This window comes from Mesocricetus auratus, unplaced genomic scaffold, assembly GCF_017639785.1.
Source record: "Mesocricetus auratus isolate SY011 unplaced genomic scaffold, BCM_Maur_2.0 Super-Scaffold_100004, whole genome shotgun sequence".
In the NCBI taxonomy this organism is placed as follows: Eukaryota; Metazoa; Chordata; class Mammalia; order Rodentia; family Cricetidae; genus Mesocricetus; species Mesocricetus auratus.
Genome location: NW_024429189.1, coordinates 86,561,312 through 86,579,773, shown reverse-complemented (window position 1 = coordinate 86,579,773; position 18,462 = coordinate 86,561,312). Strand labels below are relative to the sequence as shown.

Below are 18,462 nucleotides of genomic sequence, written 5' to 3'. Positions count from 1 at the left end.
GGTGGCGCATGCCTTTAGTCCCAGAACTCGGGAGGCAAAGGCAGGCAGATCTCCAATTTGATATCAGCCTGAGTTTGAGGCCAGCCTGGTCTACAGAGCAAATTCCAGGACAGCCTCCAAAACAATACAGAGAAACCCTGTCTCAAAAAACAAACAAACAACAACAACAAAAAAAAAAAGACACACATAAAAGGACAACTAGAGATTGGTTTGGTTTCAAAGTAGTAGAATTAGTCAGAGAAGTCCTTCTGTTTTGTAAGATATGGAGATGGAGCTAGAAATAAGTGGAGAATTTTGTGACACAAAATGGTATGATCCCAAGCAAGAGAATTACAAGTTTGTGGCTTGCCTGGGCTACTAGACAGCCAGACCTTGTCTCAAAAAACAAAAAATTAAAACAGGAGGTTACCTGAGTAAACAGCTGGATAATGCCACTCTGATTCCTTCCTTATCACCCAAGTGGCATGTCTTTTTATCTTCAAGTTTTGTTTCAAGATTAGCTACAGTAGTATATAACTGTTCCAGCACTCAGGAGACAGAGGCAGGAGGATCTCCAATTTGAAGTCAGCCTGAGTTACACAGGAAGTTCCAGGCCAGCCTGGGCTATACTGAGACCATGTCTCATAAAACAAACAAAACAAAATCAAGTGTCCGTGAGTCCATGTCACAATTACCTTAGTTACCATGTATTAGGGAAACTCATGGGCCAGATCTTATGTCATAAGCAAGCTTTTACAATAAGCTTAGGTAGAAAGCCTTCAACTGTGGAGTATTTGGGAAGGTCGCATACCAAGCACAAAAAGACAGCTCATGCTCTGTCACACCATTTCAAAGGTCAACACTGACTTCCTACTTGAAACAAGGATGTTTAATTGGGATGCCAGAGGTAGTTTTCTTTCAGTTTTCTTAGAGTGATCCTTTCTTGCCTCAGGACTCACAGTTCAAACAACCCTTCCTGTCAAGTCTTTCCTAATTTCCTGCCCCTATAATTCCATTGACAACTTAGTGCATATTTCTAGACCAGCATTTTCTAAACCTGGCTGTAATTACTTGTTTACATGTCTAATTTAGCTACAAGCTCTTTGGTGGCAAGGATAATGTTTTATTCATCACCAGTTTTTCACCCAATAGGCACTCGATAAATACTTGTTGAACACATTCATGATAGACACGGGACAGTTTAAAGAGTGGCCATAGCACCTTCCAAATTCTAGACCACTTGTCGTAAGTACTCACACCACCGGCTAACCTCCCATAATACATCCCTACTGTGTGTACCAAACCTGGCCAGAAAAGAACCCAAAGATGAGAGAAAACTGGCCTAATAGTACTGCCATGAACCAGCAGAGGTGCCTGTTGTGGTGGTGCACGCCAGTTAGGATATGCCATGAGGCAGAGGCAGGAGGGTCAGGTGTTGGAGGGCAGCCTGAGCTACATCTTTAGGGCCAGCCAGGTGGCATGGCAGGTAAAAGTGCTTGCCATGTTGACTCCACAACACCATGGCACATGCGCACCTGCATGCACACATCACGATATGATAATGATAAATAAAAGTTAAAAAGAAAAAGAATGGACAAGCAGAGTTGTATCTAACAGTTTCTAAGTTGGAGGGTTCATTCTTTGCCTCTAGAGAATAGGAACAATTATTAGTAAGAGTCTTTGAAAGGGCCCATATTCACCACCATAAAAACATGTGGCAAATTTTAATTCAATAGAATCCCTACTAGAACAGGAAAGCTGTTCGACTTACCAAAGCCAATTACAGCTCTGCTAAGAGTGAAAGTCCTCCCAGAACTCTGCCACAGTGTACATTAAAGTCTAAGTCTTTCCTCAACAGGTTTGCTCATCTCTAAAAAGTCACAGGCAAAGCAATAAAATGCTGCTGTCTCAAAGGACTCTGTCCTTAGCAATCCTGTACCACACAAAGCTATTGTGGTTACAGGCTACTAATAAGCCGCAAAACCTAATTAGATCCTGTGGGAACAATGCTCGAGATTCCCTCAAGGGATTAAATAAATGTATTCTACTTTTGTATGCCCAAAATTGTGGGGACCAGCAAAGCTGAAAAAACAAGCTGAGCATGCCAGAGTCCCAGCACCCAGGACACTATGGCAGGGATTTGTACAGCTTGAACCCAGACAGGACTATGTAACAAGGCTCAGTCTTGGAACAAAACAAAAGCAAAAACAAATAAAAAACCCAAGACAAGTGTAAGAATGGAAGATGAACATCTGCCCAGAAAAGGATGCTGCCACATGGTAACCAGGATAAGCAGTATACAAGCGCAAACCAGGAAAGATGTCTTTCTGGAACACATTTGGCTCCATGTTTTCATGAGAAACCAAGAAGCTCCTGTTAAATACATGTGTGGAAGTCAGAGAACTACTCCCAAGAATTAGTTTACTTTTTCCATCTTGTAGGTCAAAGGAATCCAAATCAGGAGATAACGATTGTTGACAAGTGTCTTTACCAGCTGAGCCATCTTGCCAGCCCTGTCCTTTGTTTTCCACAGGACAGAGTCTCCCTATGTAGCCCTGGCTGGGCTGGAACTTGTTATACAGACCAGGCTGAACTTGCCTCTGATTCCCTAGTGCTGGGATTACAGGCATGCATCACCAAGCTTGTCATAACATTGTTTTGATATCTCAAATGAAGTGTATTTCTTTTTGCAAGTATATTTCTTTTTGCAAGTATACTATGGCATAACCCCTACTGTTACAGTAATACATCCACATTAGTCACAGCCAGATCCTTTATAGAGTATGTGATCGCACTGTCCTCTTCCAAGAAGAGAAACTGAGTCATAACACGTCAACTAGCTTCCCCAAGCACACAGTTTGAACTCAGGTCCTATGCACTTCTTCCCATGGGGGAGTTTCAGCAAGCACACCCACGCCTGCTGCTGTTCTTCCAACTTCAGACCAGGTAGTCATAGATACTCACATTTGATCTTTTGGAGTCAACAGAGGAATTTCATTATCTTTTTTTCCCAAAAAAAGAGAAAGGTGAAAAGGGAACAGGTACAAGAGAGGGAAGAGTAGGAAAGAGATGGCTCCCAGTAAGACTCACCTTGGAGCTGAGGTCTTCTCGACGGTTTCCCGTTTTACTTCTGCGTAATTTGATGGATGGGGACCGCAGCAAGTTCTTGATGCGGCTGGTAATGGTTGACCCTTCCCCAGCCATCATAACGAGGAGCCCCTAAGGACAGTCCCTGGCCTAGACTTAGGACTTGTCTAAACAGTGGTACTGCCTTCTCTCTTAACACAGCCTTCGGATATGCACTTTCACTGGCCTGAGATGGCAGGAGCAATCTTGGCATCACAGTAGGTGTCTTCTGCCTGTCAGCCGGTCTTACTCTGGGCATTGCCCTGGCCTTTCTCACTCCTCATGCCCACCCTAGCCTGCTTTATTTCTTAGGAAAGGAGAACGACCCCCCTAGAGTGAAGAAATGTCAGGCCCACGCCAGCGAGAGGCGTTTAACTGAAGAATGGGATGGGCTCTAGAAGGGCTTGGCGCCGGTTACAGCCCAAGTGTTCCCATGGTAACTGCGGTGTCCAAGGGAGGAGGCCGCCTAAGTCACCCGAGCGGTCCGCAGGGGGCCGGGGCACTACGCTGGCAGCCGAGGCTCGTGCTGACCCGATCTGATACGGAGCCTCCCTCCCCCACCCTGGTCTTGGGAGCTCGTTTCCAGCCCTCCCCCACACCCACCGCCCGCTCCAAAAGCCCCTAATACTCGTCAGCGCCCCCGTTCGCTCGGGTCCAGCTCGCAGAGCCCTCGGGGAATCACGCTCGGCGGCTTCTGCTTCGCCGCGGCAGCCGCAGCAGCAGAAACTATGGTGGCACCAGCGGCTCAAAACGCGAACTAGAGCTTGGGCCGATTTGAGCTGGGAGGCGGGGCCTAGGCTAAGGGGGTGCGGTCTGCGGCAGATCGGTTCCTGACTGGACGGGCGTCGCATCTTGGGGCGGAGCCAAAAAATAAACCATGGAAGCAGAGGGCTCTGGATTCTGCACAGTATAATTGTGGGTACCGCTCTTAAAGGAAGGTCAACATAACATGGCTTTAGAATTGAGAGAACCAGGCCTTTTACGGTATTACCAAGCTTGGTCCCCCAGGAACTTCCTAGATCCTCAAGACGATAACCACGCCCCCAGGCCTAAGGTTGATATTTGGTAGGCCTGAGACCACTGCTGAAATTTAATTCCCTAACTCATAAAAAAAAAAAAAAAGTTGGGAGGCAGCCAAAAGAACTTCTTTCCACTCCAAGTGCTGGGATTTAACACGGTTGAAATAGTTTGTGATTACGGCAGCCTAACACAATGACTCACGTGGAGTAACTAAACACATACTTGAACTGAAGCTGTTAAGGATGGAAGACTCAAGCCTCCAATAGAGCCTTAAGTAGGCTGCGAACAGAGAAAGTAAATGAATGCACCTATATCACCCATCATTTCCTTAGCTGCCAGCATCCTTACAGCACTTTATTCACAGCACTAACGGTATTTTGCTACTCCAAATCTTTGCTCGGCCTTGTCAAGATTTGCAAACACCCCTAGGACTGCCATTTACCGATATCATATCAAGCTTGCTGCTATCGGGTTTTTTTTTCTCCCTAGTTCATAGAGATAGAAGAAATATTATCACATACTCACGCTTCAGATTTGACATGTCCGTTTATTTTTAGAAGTTCTATAATATCCCATCTAGTTACTACCTCAAGAAATTACCTTTGGGTGGGGGGCCCTGGACAGAAGAATCTGCACTGGCTTCTTTTTGAAAAGACTCAGGTTTAATTACCAGCCCCCTCAGTGGCATCTCGCCACCATTCCAGAGGATTTGTCGCCCTCTCCTGGCCTCCGTGGGTACCAGGCACATGGATGCACAGACACAAGAGTAGGCAAAACACCCACCCATATACATTTTTTAATGCCTTCTGAAAAGGACGACTTAAACCAAAGACCTGTACTGAAGTAGAACAGTACACTGGCGTATCTCTCCCATCCCAGACTTTTGAATTCCTGAAGAAGATGATGGGTTTTCAAGAGGAAGGATCCCTAATATTAGTGTTTAGCGATATTTGCACAGCAGTTCAAACAGGAAGGTACCTGAGTACTATATAACTGTATTAAAAGCAAATGTATAAAGCTCACAGGCTGATATGGGCATCAGGGATGCGACCAACTGGCAATAGTAACCAGAGGCCTTTCAACCACACACTATACATCTAATGAAACGAAAACGGGACTTCTAAATGTACTGTATAAACCTGAAGATAGTGATGATCATGTAACTATAGAAACAGCTGATTCTTTAACTCCGCACTATTAGTAATCTGTGGTTTGACCTCTCCACGTAAGCTGCTGTAGCACTGCTAATGAATGGCGCCACCTGGTGTTTTCATTTGTGTGCTACAGAACTTGGTCTTCGATGATGCACAATCTTTAGGCAAATTTCTATTTACTAATAGGTATTCTCACTTCTTGTTCAATGCCAGTAAAAGGGTTTACAAGGTGTAATTTCTCATGCAAAGCTTCTTTGATTAGCTCCTTAGAGAGCCCCAACACCCCATTACTCAGTTGATGGGAACTGCACAAATCTAAATGCTTGCTTTCCTTGTCTAAAGATGAGACTCACTAAATTGAAAAACTGAGAAAACATGAGGGATTATAACTCTTGAACTTGGGTTATTTTCAGGCTATAGCCAAAAATCACTTTTAAAATTCTTCCCAATTCAAGCAAACCATCTAAGTATCATGCTGCCTTTGGGATGCTAGTATGGCAATAGGTTCAAAGTGTTTGTTTTATGGATTCCTCGAAAACCAAGTGCAGTGTGAAAAATAGCAGTAACTACTCCCCTTTCCCAATGTGTCATTCTAGCCTCAGAGATGCGGTTGACCTCCATTGAAGTGTGCTAGTTGTGTTATGTCCAAAGCAAATATACATGGTGTTCAAGATTCTAAAACCTCCACGACCTACTCTCTCTTCCACTTCTCCCCCTCTCGATATCCAGGGTCTGTCATTTCACTCAGGGCAGGGTCCAGGCACTTCCCTAAGAGTCCAGGCAGAGCAACCCTCTTTGTGCTATGGACACACGATGTCTGTTAGTATTCGAGGGATAAGCACTGATCCACTGCTCAGAGCCCCATAGGTAGCCCAGGCCTCCAGATTGACTCTCACATTCAGGGGGTCTGGGTCAGTCCCATGCTGGCCTCCCAGCTGTCGGTCTGGGGTCCAAGAGCTCTCCCCTGTTCAGATCAGCTGTCTCTGCTGGTTTTGCCAGCCCATTCTTTGCCAATTTGCTCATCGCTCCTCTCTCTCTGTCGCTGGGTTCCTTGGGTTCTGTTCAGTGTTTAACTGTGGGAGTTTGCCTCTGCTTCCACCAGTCACTGGATGAAGGCTCCAGGATGGTTATAGACATCAAGTTCATTATCAGGAATGGTCATTCGAGGTGGTCTCTCCACTATTGCTTAGCTTGCCAATTGGTGTCATCCCTTTAGATCACAGAGATCACAATGGTGCCTGATCTGTCTTCTAACCTATGATTCCCTCTTCCCCCTATCCTACCCCCCCCCCCCAGTCAACCTTCTCCCCTATGAGGAAGGAATTGGCAATAGGGTGGGAGGATGGGGGGATGGTGGGGGGTGCGGGAGGAGGGAACTGGGATTGACATGTAAAACAAGATATTTAAAATTAAAATTAAAAAATATTCTAAAAACTCCAGATGTTTGGGAATGTTATAGTAGTCTCGCTTAGAATTATTAGATCAGATTTAAAAATTCTAGGCAAATAAAGTGCAGAGGTCCTGGGAAAAAAACACTTGCTCATCAGTTTATTTATTGAGTACCTTGACATTCAAGACCCTGTGAGAGCAGAGACCAATGAATGCAGTTGGAAACAAAATAGATTAAGTCAAATGCTTCCAAAGCTGCTTTCCCATTGGCAGGAGGGGGGTGGGGGGTCACTATGTTATGAGCAGTTTACAATCATAGAATTTATTAGTTTAGATTTGCCTCAAAATTCCCACCTTCTTGTCATGGGTTTAACCCATATCCATCACTGTTGCTTAACACTGCTTGTCTCTGTAAATCAATTTTAAATATAATAAAATTATACTTTAGTTGGTTAAATTGTATATGAAATTATTTTATTTCCAATATGCATAATTCTTTTCATCAACAGGCAATAATTTTACCTACCTTAGCTTCACTATGTATCATTGGCTTGCCTGAAACTATGTAGACTAGGCCAGCCTCGAACTCACCTGACTCCATTCTCTCAAATATGGTGATTAAAGGCATGTATCAAGCCTTTTTCTTCTTTGAGACAGAATCCAACTATGGAGTCCTGGTTGGCCTAAATTACATAGAACAGACTATAAAACGTGCCTTTTTGTTGTTATTTCTGTTGAGGAGGTTGCACACACCATGGCACGTTAGCTCATGGTAGATAATTGTGCTCTTTTTACCATATGGCTTCTGGATATTGAACTCAGGTCCTTTACCTAGTAAGTCATCTCACCAGCCCTAGCTTTAATTTTCTATGTACTAGTCATTCATGTGTGTAAATCTGTTGTGCATGCAAGTGCATCTGCACTTGTGAGTATGGAAATTAGAGGACCACCTCTAGTGCCATCCTCATGAATGCCAGTAGTTTTTGGGACAGGGTTTCTCACTGGCCTGGAGCTCATCAATTTGGCTAGACTGGCTGGCCAGATAACCCGTGATCCATCTTCCCAGTGCTGGAATTAATACGCAACTGGCACTTTTGCACAGGTTCTAAGAACTGAACTCCAGTCATACTTAGAAGGGAAGCGCCTTTCCTAAATGAACCATCCCCCCACCCCCAGCTCATATGGATGTGATTTTTTGTTTTCCTTTTATTTGATGTGCATTGTTTTGCCTGCATGAGGATATTGGATATGGAGTTACAGATGGTTGTGAGCTGCTGCCATGTGCGTGCTGTGAATTGAACCCGGGTCCTCTGGAAGAGCAGAGTAACTTCTGCACCATCTCTCTAGCCCCATGGATGTCAGTTTTAATTAACAATGATACAACATGGGGTTATCAAAAGGCCCTTATATCACTTTCTTAAAAACCACAATTCTGTGTAATCAATTTTACTGATTCCTTGAGTACCAGAGATTCTCCATGAAATGAAGGCATAACCCTGAAGTTCCTGAAAATGAGCTGCCTATATTACCCATATGGGGCTTAATTCTGGAAGAGACAAGGGTTATCACTATTTTGCAGACTTGTCTTCAAGGCAACTGATCACACAGTTTCACTATAAATTACTATAGACAGGAAAAATGTATGAAACTTTGCCAAAATAATGTATAAATTATGTGGTCAGTGGCATACACCTTCAATCCCAGTGGGCAGAAGCAGGTGGATCTCTGTGAGTTCAATCAAGGTCAGCTTGGTCTCCTCAGAATTCCATGCCAGTTGGGGTTGCATAGTGAGACCATCTCAAAAAAAACCAAAAAGTATAAATGTTTACTGTCGTTTGTGTTCAAAATATTTTCAAACCTGTTAAGAAAAGCCTATCAATTCATCTATAATTTTGGGGGAATAAAAGCCAACTGCATTTATCACAAAAGTATACAAAGTGAACACTTTGTTTTGTTTTGAAAAAGGGTTTCTCTGTGGCTTTGGAGCCTGTCCTGGAACTTCCTCTGCTGTACACCAGGCTGGTCTCGAACTCACAGAGATCAGCCTGTCTCTGTCTACTGAGTGCTGGGATTAAAGGCGTGTACCACCATCATCCAGCAAAGTAAACACTTTATATGAAGCATATATAACCAAATAAATTTGATCTGTCAATTACCTTAACTAGCCAGGAATAGTTCAATGTTTAAAAGACTCCCATAAGAACACTCTGTAAAATATGAAATCCCTTAACACCTTGTCTTAAGATGGCTCAGTGAGTTTGTTTGCTGTGAATGCTTGACAACATGAGTTTGATCATGCACACCATGGCACACATATCCAAGAACACCTATTGTCCCTAGCCACTAAGATTGTGTTTAAGTCCTGTTCCCGCAAGGCAACAGTGGTACTATGAAACTAGCTTTTCACTACAGAATGGCAAATATATGTCATCAAATTGTACATAATTTTGAAGTCCTAAATAAGACAAGGGCTAGAACACCAAATGTCTTCTCAAATGGCACATAAAAAGCTCTAAGAACAAGAAGCTTCTGAAAAGACCACTTCAATGGCATCCTCTCTAAAATGTATCTGAGGACACTGAATTTTCCAACTAGGCACAAACCTCCCAACACCAAGTTCTGATTTAATTAGTGTAACTGGTTTATTTCAGGTTCACATGTCTTGCCTTTCAACTGCCAAACTTCTGTTATTTCTAAAAAAATAATCACTTTCAAAAGCAGAAATGAAAGATATATATTTAATATATAAAAGAAAATGCTAAATCTGACATAATTATATTCTTAAAAACATTCCATTTATTTACAGGTATATAAAAAGGCGAGTTATTGGTCTACTGAGATCATGCTTCTTAGTTAGGGTGGGAGCTTTTTCCAGGTTCGTCCAATGCTCTCTCACTCAACTTCACCTTTCATAACCATACATGTAATTTTCATAGACCAGTTTCTCCTAAGGTTACCCAATGCAAAGGGTAGGAGTTTGGGGAGATTTTATATTTCTGTTAAGACTACAAGATTGTTCTGAAGACTAAGCCCTCCTCAAATTAGCCCTGATAGCTCCTAAACCTGTCTTAAGAACAATGTTATCTTGGGAGTTTGTAATAATATCTGCAGCTTTCCCTGAACACCTAGAATCAAATCTCATTTCTATCTTTCTACATCTCTCATAGACACAGCCAAGTGTCTTCCAATCAAGAATAAACCCTGACTTGTTTTGCCTATATTTTTAAAGAAAAGAAAAAAGAAAAAAATTATTCAGAAACAAAATGGTCCTTCTTTTCCTGAGGATTATTAACTCCCTTGTCTGCTTCTTGCCTGACTCTCAAAAGCCAGAATTTTGTGAAGCCAGAAGGAAACATGGGAAAGGAAACAGGCAATAAAACCACTGGAAACTGCTATACCCGGGCTAAAGAACTAGGTCTCCGAGGACAGCTGTGAGCAAGGGCGACAGGTGCTGCACTCCTTGGCTAAGGCATTGGATGAAGTCAGTTGGGTAAAGGACAGAAAGGACAAAGGAGAAGCTGAGGAATACTGTTTTTACTATGTCAGACTTTTGTAGTAAACGGGGAAGGCTAAGTGCTGATGAGCTGTTCAGGAAGGCAAGCAGCACAAAACCAATGAAGAATTTAATACCACTGCATTTTGCAGTGGAAGTTTTTTCATCATTTCAATCTTGATGATTATCAGAGTTAATCTAAAAAGGGAATCAAACATTGAAGTAATAATTCACTGGATAGATTCATTCCAAAGTTGGTCTCACAACCTAGGTCTGATGATATACTGAATGGGACTTGGGATAAAGAATGCAGGGATGCAAAAGAAATAGAATTACCCAGGCACAGCCCAGGCACCGGAAGCACTTGTGTTAAAGTGTTTTACAACACAAGCAAATCCTGTCCTTGAAGACAGAACGGGTTACATTCCAAAATACAATTATTTAAGAAAGGCAAAATGCAGCAGCTAAGTCTCAGGCTATACATTTTCAGAACAGTGATTCTTGCCTCAGGAGCTTCCAAGAGACCCCTCAAATGCACCATGATTATTTACAAACTAGATAGGAAACATCAATACTCAATACAAATCTCTTCTAGGTTGAAAACTTCATCCTTTGAGAAATCTATGAAAACAACTATACAAAAATATAAATATCTTCATCTTTACAGGTTGTCAGTCCTTCATATCCTGACAGTTAATGAGTGAAAAAGCTCTACAGATCGTTGATGCCATGGTAGCAGATAAAAAATATATCTTGTGACTCAAATACTGCCTTACTTCCCTGGTAAAGAATGCCTACTATGACTTGCCTTTTCTTTACATCCTGTGCAGGTTAACAGTGAACAAAACCTTCAAGCACCTAGAGCTGGTTTCATTTGGGAAATATCCAGCCCCACAAATTTTTATTTTGGCTATGGTCTCTTGTTTGGGGAGAAACTGCTTTTCATTTTAGCTGTTTCTGGAGTGGCATGATTTGTGAAAGGGAAGGACTGCCACTATGTCTACCTCCAAAAAGCTAATAATGGGTAGAAATCCCTGGCATTATGAATGAATCTTTCAGTACCCCCAAAAGGCAATGAGGAAGTATCTTTTTTTAAGCCTCTCAAAATAAGTAATTAGTAGTAAAAGTATATTCGTACTTTACCAGAAAGCTTAATTTTATGATTCTGACTGAAAGGGTTTAGGGATATGAAAGAGTCTGCTGAATGACAAAAACCCTTCACTTTGGTATTCCATAGTACCCATCCTATCTACCCTACCTTCTTCCCTCCTTCTTTCTCCTCGTGTGTGTGTGTGTGTGTCTGTGTTTTGGGGGTCCTTTATAGCTCAGGCCAGACACAAACTTGCAATCCTCTTGGTGGAATTACAAGTATGCACTATCATGCCCAACTCTATCATGCCCTATTGTTGAAATAAGTACAAATTCTCTCTTCTAGGTCCCTTTACACAACTGTATCACAATTCTCAGATTTTAGAGCTAACAACTATCACCTACAGTTTAGTTCATAGTGATTCCAAGTCTCAAGCATTTTCTCAGGGGAAAAAAATAAGGTACTCAATGGAGCCAGATTCATGTTAGGAATTCCTTGGGCAAGAGGAATCACACCTTCTTAGAGAAGATGGGGGACCCAGCACCACAAGTGAGGTAACATTTAAAACATGATCAGAATTTCAACAACAAGACCAGCACCCTGCCCCCCCTTTCTCCATCAATAGTCACACATAATCAAAATCAAAGATTATAGTTCCATAAGTCAAACAAACAGATGCCTGCAGAGAAAGGAGGTGAAATTCCATTTCCCCTCATAGCCTGGCTTCCGCATGAGGATGAATGAGTTCATTTCCCTGAAGAACTTGATGGAACCCCAGAGCTGCCCAATTTAGCCACAACAGGTGCCAATGTAGGCATCACCTTGTTCTCCCGGCCTTCCTGGTCATTCCCTGCTAAGTTCATTTTGTGTCCAACTTTGGAAGCTATAGGTGCCAAGGAAGGCATCACCTTGAGACTCTGACCATCTATGTCACTGGGAGGATTAGCTACTTTTAAACCCAAAGGGGCCAACTTTGGCATAGGCCTCCATAAAGCATCTGTGTTGGTGTTCTCTGGGCCAGTCTTCATGTGTAGGATGGGAGGTGAGGATACACTTTCAGGCTCTGCAGGGAGGCCAGAAGTACTCTTCCCTCCATCACTAGATTTCCTATGGGGAACATGAGGCTCTTTTATCTCAGAGTCGATAACAATCTTAAGGACATCTGGCTCAGAAGCTGTGTCCCCAAGTTGTTTTTCATTTTCAGAAAAGTCATCATCTTCCAAGTGCAAGAGGAGGGGGCTGATGGATTCACTCTCCTCCTGGACATCAGGCAACTCTTTTAAACCTGTTCCCAAGTGTCCAACCTGGAAAGCTGATCTGTTCCCAGGAGCAAGCTTACTAATAAAAGCTCGCTGAGCATCCTCTGGGAATTCTGTGTCCATAGAGCCAGGCAGTTCAGTCAGGCCAGAGTCATCATTTAGCTGTTGATTAAGAAAGGCAATTTCATTGAGCAGTGAAGTCAGTGTCTCGTCCGTGTCATCCTCATCTTCCGTGTTAGTCAGCAGCTCACTGGGATCCAGGGCTGCTTCCTCAATAGCTGATGCTACTTTCCTCAGCTCCATCTCTATGCTTGAGTCCTTGAGATCCTTCACCTTTAATTTATGGAACTGGGATTCCTTTGACTTCAGTCTCTCTCCTCTCAACTCACAATCTTTCCACTTGTGCCGATGCCCTCTCATATCACCTGAAATCTTTTTAGGTACAAACTCCTGTGTTGTCTGCATATTGGAAACATCAACTACATGTGGGAACCCAGAATCTTTCTTTGCCAAAAACACTTGTGTTGGACCCCGTGTCATTCTGCCATCTCTATGGTTTCCTCTGGAAGAGATTCTATCAGTATCTTCTAAGGAGTCAGCTTCCTTCCCAACAATGTCTCTCAGATGGTCAAGTGACTTGCCATCAGGAACTTCACGAGGATATTTGCTGCCACCCACATCTACTAAATCCTCCTCTGCAGCCAATGATGTCACATTAACAATTCGTGGCATCATAAATAAGTCATCATTCTCTGAAAATCAAAAATTAAAGACAGAATTCATTAGTATACAGTAATGAGAATTTCTTTCTCTCCCTCTCTTTCCCAAGTCATTCCACCTGAGTTCTCCAGTCCACTTTTGTCAGGGTTTCTCTGTATTGTTTTGGAGGCTATTGGTCCAGCCTGGCCTCGAACTCACAGAGATCCGCCTGCCTCTGCTGGGTGCATCACCACCGCCCGGCAACAACTACAATCTTAAGACTGATGAGAATACCCTTCCTTAATAGAGATTTGCATGTCTGAAACCCAAACCACCAAAATAATACTTTAGTCTTTGCTGCAAAAAGGAATGGTGCTCAAAACAATGCAGTGGTGGTTACCAGGGAGTACACGCCTCCTGAGTACAACACAAAACAATAAATGGTCAACACCAAGAAGATAAACATTGGCCCTTCTGCATCATCATTTCATTTGACATCATTTTAATTCTTCCCGCTTAAAAATTTTACTAGAGTTCATAAAACATTTTCCAATCCAAGGAAAAACTACCTGTCAAGCTAGGAAGGCCATTTCTTATGAAGACAAATGCCAGCAGACCAGTCCTGGATCACTACAGAACAGATCCAAAGGCTTCCTCTGTCACTGACATAACAGACCTTTTTTCCTAACCATAGAGGACACTACCACATACCTGACTGAGCCATAGTACTCCTTGCACCCTGAGGCTTCAGATCAGCATCTAAGAGAGCAGGAGAAACAGCTACCACTGGTCCTGAGAATAGGGGGCCTTTCAGGGTAAGCAACTGCCCTTGTGGAGTCATCACCAGGTTGGCAGAGGAGTGTGGAGTGTTAGAAGGCAAGGCATTTTCTGCAAAGAAAATGAAAAAAGAATAAAACAAACTTTCAATTAATGTTAGTGTACTCCACAGAGAGGCAGCCCTAGACCCTGACTTGAAAGGTATAAAGTAAGCTTAGAAGAAGGCATACACAAGTCTACTCACAAGCTTCCTGTCCTACACACTCCTATAAAAGTCATTAAGTTTCTACTCTGTAGTAAATTCAGGTAACTGTCCATTCAATTCTTTCCTTTTCCTTTTTCTTTTTTTTTGGGTGGGGGGGTTACGAGACAGGGTTTCTCTGTATTGTTTTGGAGGCTGTCGGTCTAACCCGGCCTCACAGAGATCCACCTGCCTCTGTCTCCCAAGTGCTAGGATTAAAGGTGTGTACCACCACCATCCGGCCTAATTCTTTTCTTAAAATACTATTATTTTACTCTGTAATGTTAAAAATAATTCTTATTTTAGAATCTACCTGGATCAATATCTGGTCCATAGACTGAGATATCTTCATAGTAAACAAGGACCGTACCTCTCTGAGACACCAGCAAGTAACAGTGAACCAGTGTAGCCACTTCCACAGTCATGGTAAGAAAGAACCTAAAGCCAGTTTCCTTTGTTCCTTAATAAAAACTAAGAAAATTAGACTAGTTCAAAGAAATTAAGCTATTCCTTTTTAAAAGAAACAACAGTGTTACTATGTTACCTAAGATGACCTCAACTCTGAGCCTTTAGCAATCTGACTGTGTTAGCCACCCAAGTAGCTGAAACTTTAGATACATACCCCCATGCCTAACTTAACTTTAAAAAAGCATTTATCGGGGGCTGGAGAGATGGTTCAGAGTTTAAGAGCACTGACTGTTCTTCCAGAGGTCATGAGTTCAATTCCCAGCAACCACATGGTGGCTCACAACCATCTATAATAAGATCTGCTGCCCTCTTCTGGCATGTAGGCATAGTAAATAAATATTTTTAAAAAATAAAAATAAAAAAGCATTTATTTCTTAACCCATAATAAATTCAAGAAAATCAAGAGTTCACAAATAAAAGCAGTTATGCACTTAGAAACATGTATAATAGACTTCTATAAGAACTAGGAATCATACATTAGAATACTAATGTCTTAGAAGTTCTCTGCATGTGTAAACCGAAAATTGAAATTTACAACTTAAAAGTTCTATTTTTCCTTTGCCGCCTGTCCCATCCCCACCTGCCAATTTTTCAGACAGGATTTCTGTGTAGCCCTGGCTGTCCTGGGACTCATTCTGTAGACTAGGCTAGATTTGAACTCACAGATATCTGTCTGTCTCTGCCACCCAAGTGATGGAATTAAGGAATGCAAACCACCACCCAGCTATAGTTCTTTTTCTTAAAACTCATCCCCAATTCATTTAATTAGAACTATAGGCAAGAGAAGATGCTCAGTCTACTAAAATAAATTGAAATGTATCTACATATAGGAAAGGATGTCCCTCTTACCTGTAGCCTGGTCTCTTTTTCTGGAAAGAATCAAAGGTTTTCCCCTCCTGTTATTTGTGAACATCTGTCTGAGATCTACAGATGATGAGGTTGATCCTTCCAGCTGTTTGCTAATTCTGGCAGACACACCAAACTCATTTGATCCCATCTTCTTTTTTCTTTTTTGTGCCTCTAGTGCCTGTTGTTTTGCATAAATATACTCTAGCTTCTTCAGAACCACTTCTTCTGTCTTACCTACAAGAGTTAGGTAATAGAGTATCACTCTCTGCATGAGCCCACATCATAATGACAAATAGCTCAGATCTAGTTGATTTAACTATATTCCCCAAACTACACAATTCAGAAGATATAACCCACTCAGTCAAAGGTAACTCTGCTATAAACCTGGGATGCCAAGCCTTAATCCAAACAGACTCTGAAAGACCTAGTAAGCATTTCTCCTTGCTAAACCTGTTTATTATGCTCTTTCCCAAATTTATGTAGCTTACCTGAAAGAGATGACACCTTCCGTATTAAGATACTTCGTTTTCGACTCAGGAGATTTTTCTGTCCTATCAATTTATCTGCCTGGTCTGTTAGTCCTTGAATTTCACTAAATGCCTAAAATAGAAAGAGTAATGTCAGTGGACCACTAACTCCTAAAAGTACAGGAGGCCTATATAATTTCTTTAATGAAAATATTTTAAGCTAGTAGTTTAGAGAACATTATAAACTACCAATGTTTTCAGAAATTGGTTAATGGACTGAACCACTAATTGTGTGGCTAAAAATAAAAACTTGGGGCCTGATGCATGCTAGTCCAGAGTTCCTTCTCAAGCTCTATCACCAACCCAACATTATTAAATTATTTTCTAGCATATATCTTTAGGGAATATAGATAATGATTATTTCTAAAGACCATCATTGAGTGGAAAACAGGTTTTCAACTACTGCAAGGAGATACAACTTAGATTTTAATCAAATTATAAGATAACGCTTTTAAAATAGGTTTCATTTCAACAGAGGAATATGAATGCTATATGTATACTTCCTGAACTTCTACTTAGAAGCAATGAAATGATAGTAACATAGACGATCCATACACAGTGCTAAAATTACTGCTGACTTGAATTATTTCACTTTCTTTTTAAGTGACTATGTTAAGGGTTATAGACGTAGTTAGTTGGTAGTAAAGGACCTGACTCTCATATATGAAACCCTGTGTTCAATTCCTACCCAAAAATGGTGCTATGCATATTACACTATGAGAAACTGTTCTAAATGCTATGGGGAATAATATAAAGAGACTAACACACAGACTTAAGAGTTTCTGATTTGATAGTGCTATCCATCTTTCTTTTTTTTTTTTTAACATGGTCTCTAACAGTCCTGGAGCTCACCAAAGAGGCTAAGCTGGCTGGCCAGTGAGCCCATGGAATCTATTTCTGCCTACCCAAAACTGACACTAAAAGCATGTGCTACCACATCTAATTTTTTTTTGTGGGCTTTTTTCTTCCATTTATTTGTTCATGTGTGTGTCTGTCACATGTGAGTATGTTGTCAGAGGACACAGAGGGTACTGGATCGATCCCCTCTGAGCTACAGGTGGTTGAGAGATGCTGAGAAATGAACTGGGGTCCTCTAGTAGACAGCAAGTGCCTTCATCCACTGAGTCATCTTTCAAGCCCCACTTAGCTTTTTTTTTAATGTAGATTTTGGAGTTATGAAACTCAGTTATTCATGTTTGCAAGGTAAGCACTTTGTCGACTGAGCTAGTCTCCCAGCCCTCAGTTTCTGACTTTAAGACCTTAAAACATTTGGGGTTAGGGAGATGGTTCCCTGGGTAACAACAGTAGCATTTACTTATAAGCAGAAGGACCTGAGCTTGAATTCCCAGCACTCATGTAAAAGTCTAAGCACGGCTGCATAAATCTGTAATTCTAGCATCGAAATGAGGGAAACAGGGAGATCCCAAAAGTCCAATGGCTACCCAGCCTAGCCATAAAGGCAAGCTGCCAGTTTTATGAGAGACCCCGTCCCAAAGTAATAAAAAAGTGATAAAGGAAAACACCCAACATCTTGCTCTCATCTCTGCATACATGCTCATGGGAACATGTACCTATAGACTCATGTGCTTATTATATACCACACACATACACATCTTCCCTGCTTTACTGCCTTCAGACACAAAAGAACTTAACATTCAATGTAAAGTTATTTACTGTTAATTTACTAGTCCTGCTGTTTTAGACAGAGCATAACTCTGTAGTCTCAGGCTAACCTTGAATTTGTGACACTCTTCCTGTCCAGCCTTTCAAGTACTGGCATACCAGGTATGAGCCACGATCACCAGCCACTAACTTTACTCAATTGTTAAGTACAAGTAACTCTGTTTCCATCCCCCTCATATGACAATCAATTTCCTTGCTCATAATATCTGTAAGAGTCTCTTAGTTGAACTTACGCTTGTACATACTCACCCGAGTGAGAATGAGACTTTTGGAAACTTTGGAAGAATGAAGCAATCCCAATGTAATCTTCAATTTTTCAAAGAGATCCCTCATCTCACCACGCCGCCGCCGCTCATTAGCAGTATGTGTCCGGCGGTAATAAGCAAAGGCTTCTGTTTCTTTCTGTGGTTTATCACTCCAGCAATCATCTTTCAATTTCGGAGAAATCAAGGGAACCTGTCCAAAGATTATTTCCTCAGCATCTTTCACATGTACTTGCCCTCTTCCTCCATCCCAAATGATACTGTTCTATCTCAGATACACTTTCTGTCTAGATTGTTATAATGAATGGCCTCTCAATTGCTCATTTTACCAATCTAGCTTTCCTCCAAATCTCACTTCAACAACACCAATAGTATGAATTCTAATATATATTAACATAGGCTGGGCAGTGATGGCGCACACCTTCAATCGCAGCACTCGGGAGGC

At 41.8% G+C, this 18,462-nt stretch overlaps 2 protein-coding genes across 14 annotated transcripts in view; both read right to left on the bottom strand.

Moving 5' to 3' along the window:
* Mapkbp1 (mitogen-activated protein kinase binding protein 1) overlaps positions 1-3,852 on the bottom strand; it is a 50,313-nt gene extending 46,461 nt beyond the window's left edge. For 2 of the 4 annotated variants that reach the window (XM_005064707.4, XM_005064709.4), the window contains exon 1: positions 3,070-3,850. In XM_005064707.4, coding sequence (XP_005064764.1) covers positions 3,070-3,186 — 117 coding nt within the window. In that variant the 5' untranslated portion in view covers positions 3,187-3,850. Of the gene's footprint in view, positions 1-3,069 lie in introns of all 4 variants that reach the window. The other 2 variants (XM_040746080.1, XM_013121975.3) reach the window with 2 other exon arrangements.
* Positions 3,853-9,288: 5,436 nt separating this feature from the next.
* The window catches only part of Mga (MAX dimerization protein MGA), an 82,511-nt gene continuing 73,337 nt past the window's right edge, over positions 9,289-18,462 (bottom strand). For all 10 annotated transcript variants that reach the window (XM_040746074.1, XM_040746072.1, XM_040746075.1 and 7 more), the window contains exons 20-24: positions 18,004-18,210; positions 16,033-16,144; positions 15,545-15,778; positions 13,921-14,097; positions 9,289-13,262 (exon numbers count right to left, since the gene is read on the bottom strand). In XM_040746074.1, the coding sequence (XP_040602008.1) occupies positions 11,998-13,262; positions 13,921-14,097; positions 15,545-15,778; positions 16,033-16,144; positions 18,004-18,210 (1,995 nt within the window). In that variant the 3' untranslated portion in view covers positions 9,289-11,997. The remainder of the gene's footprint in view (positions 13,263-13,920; positions 14,098-15,544; positions 15,779-16,032; positions 16,145-18,003; positions 18,211-18,462) is intronic.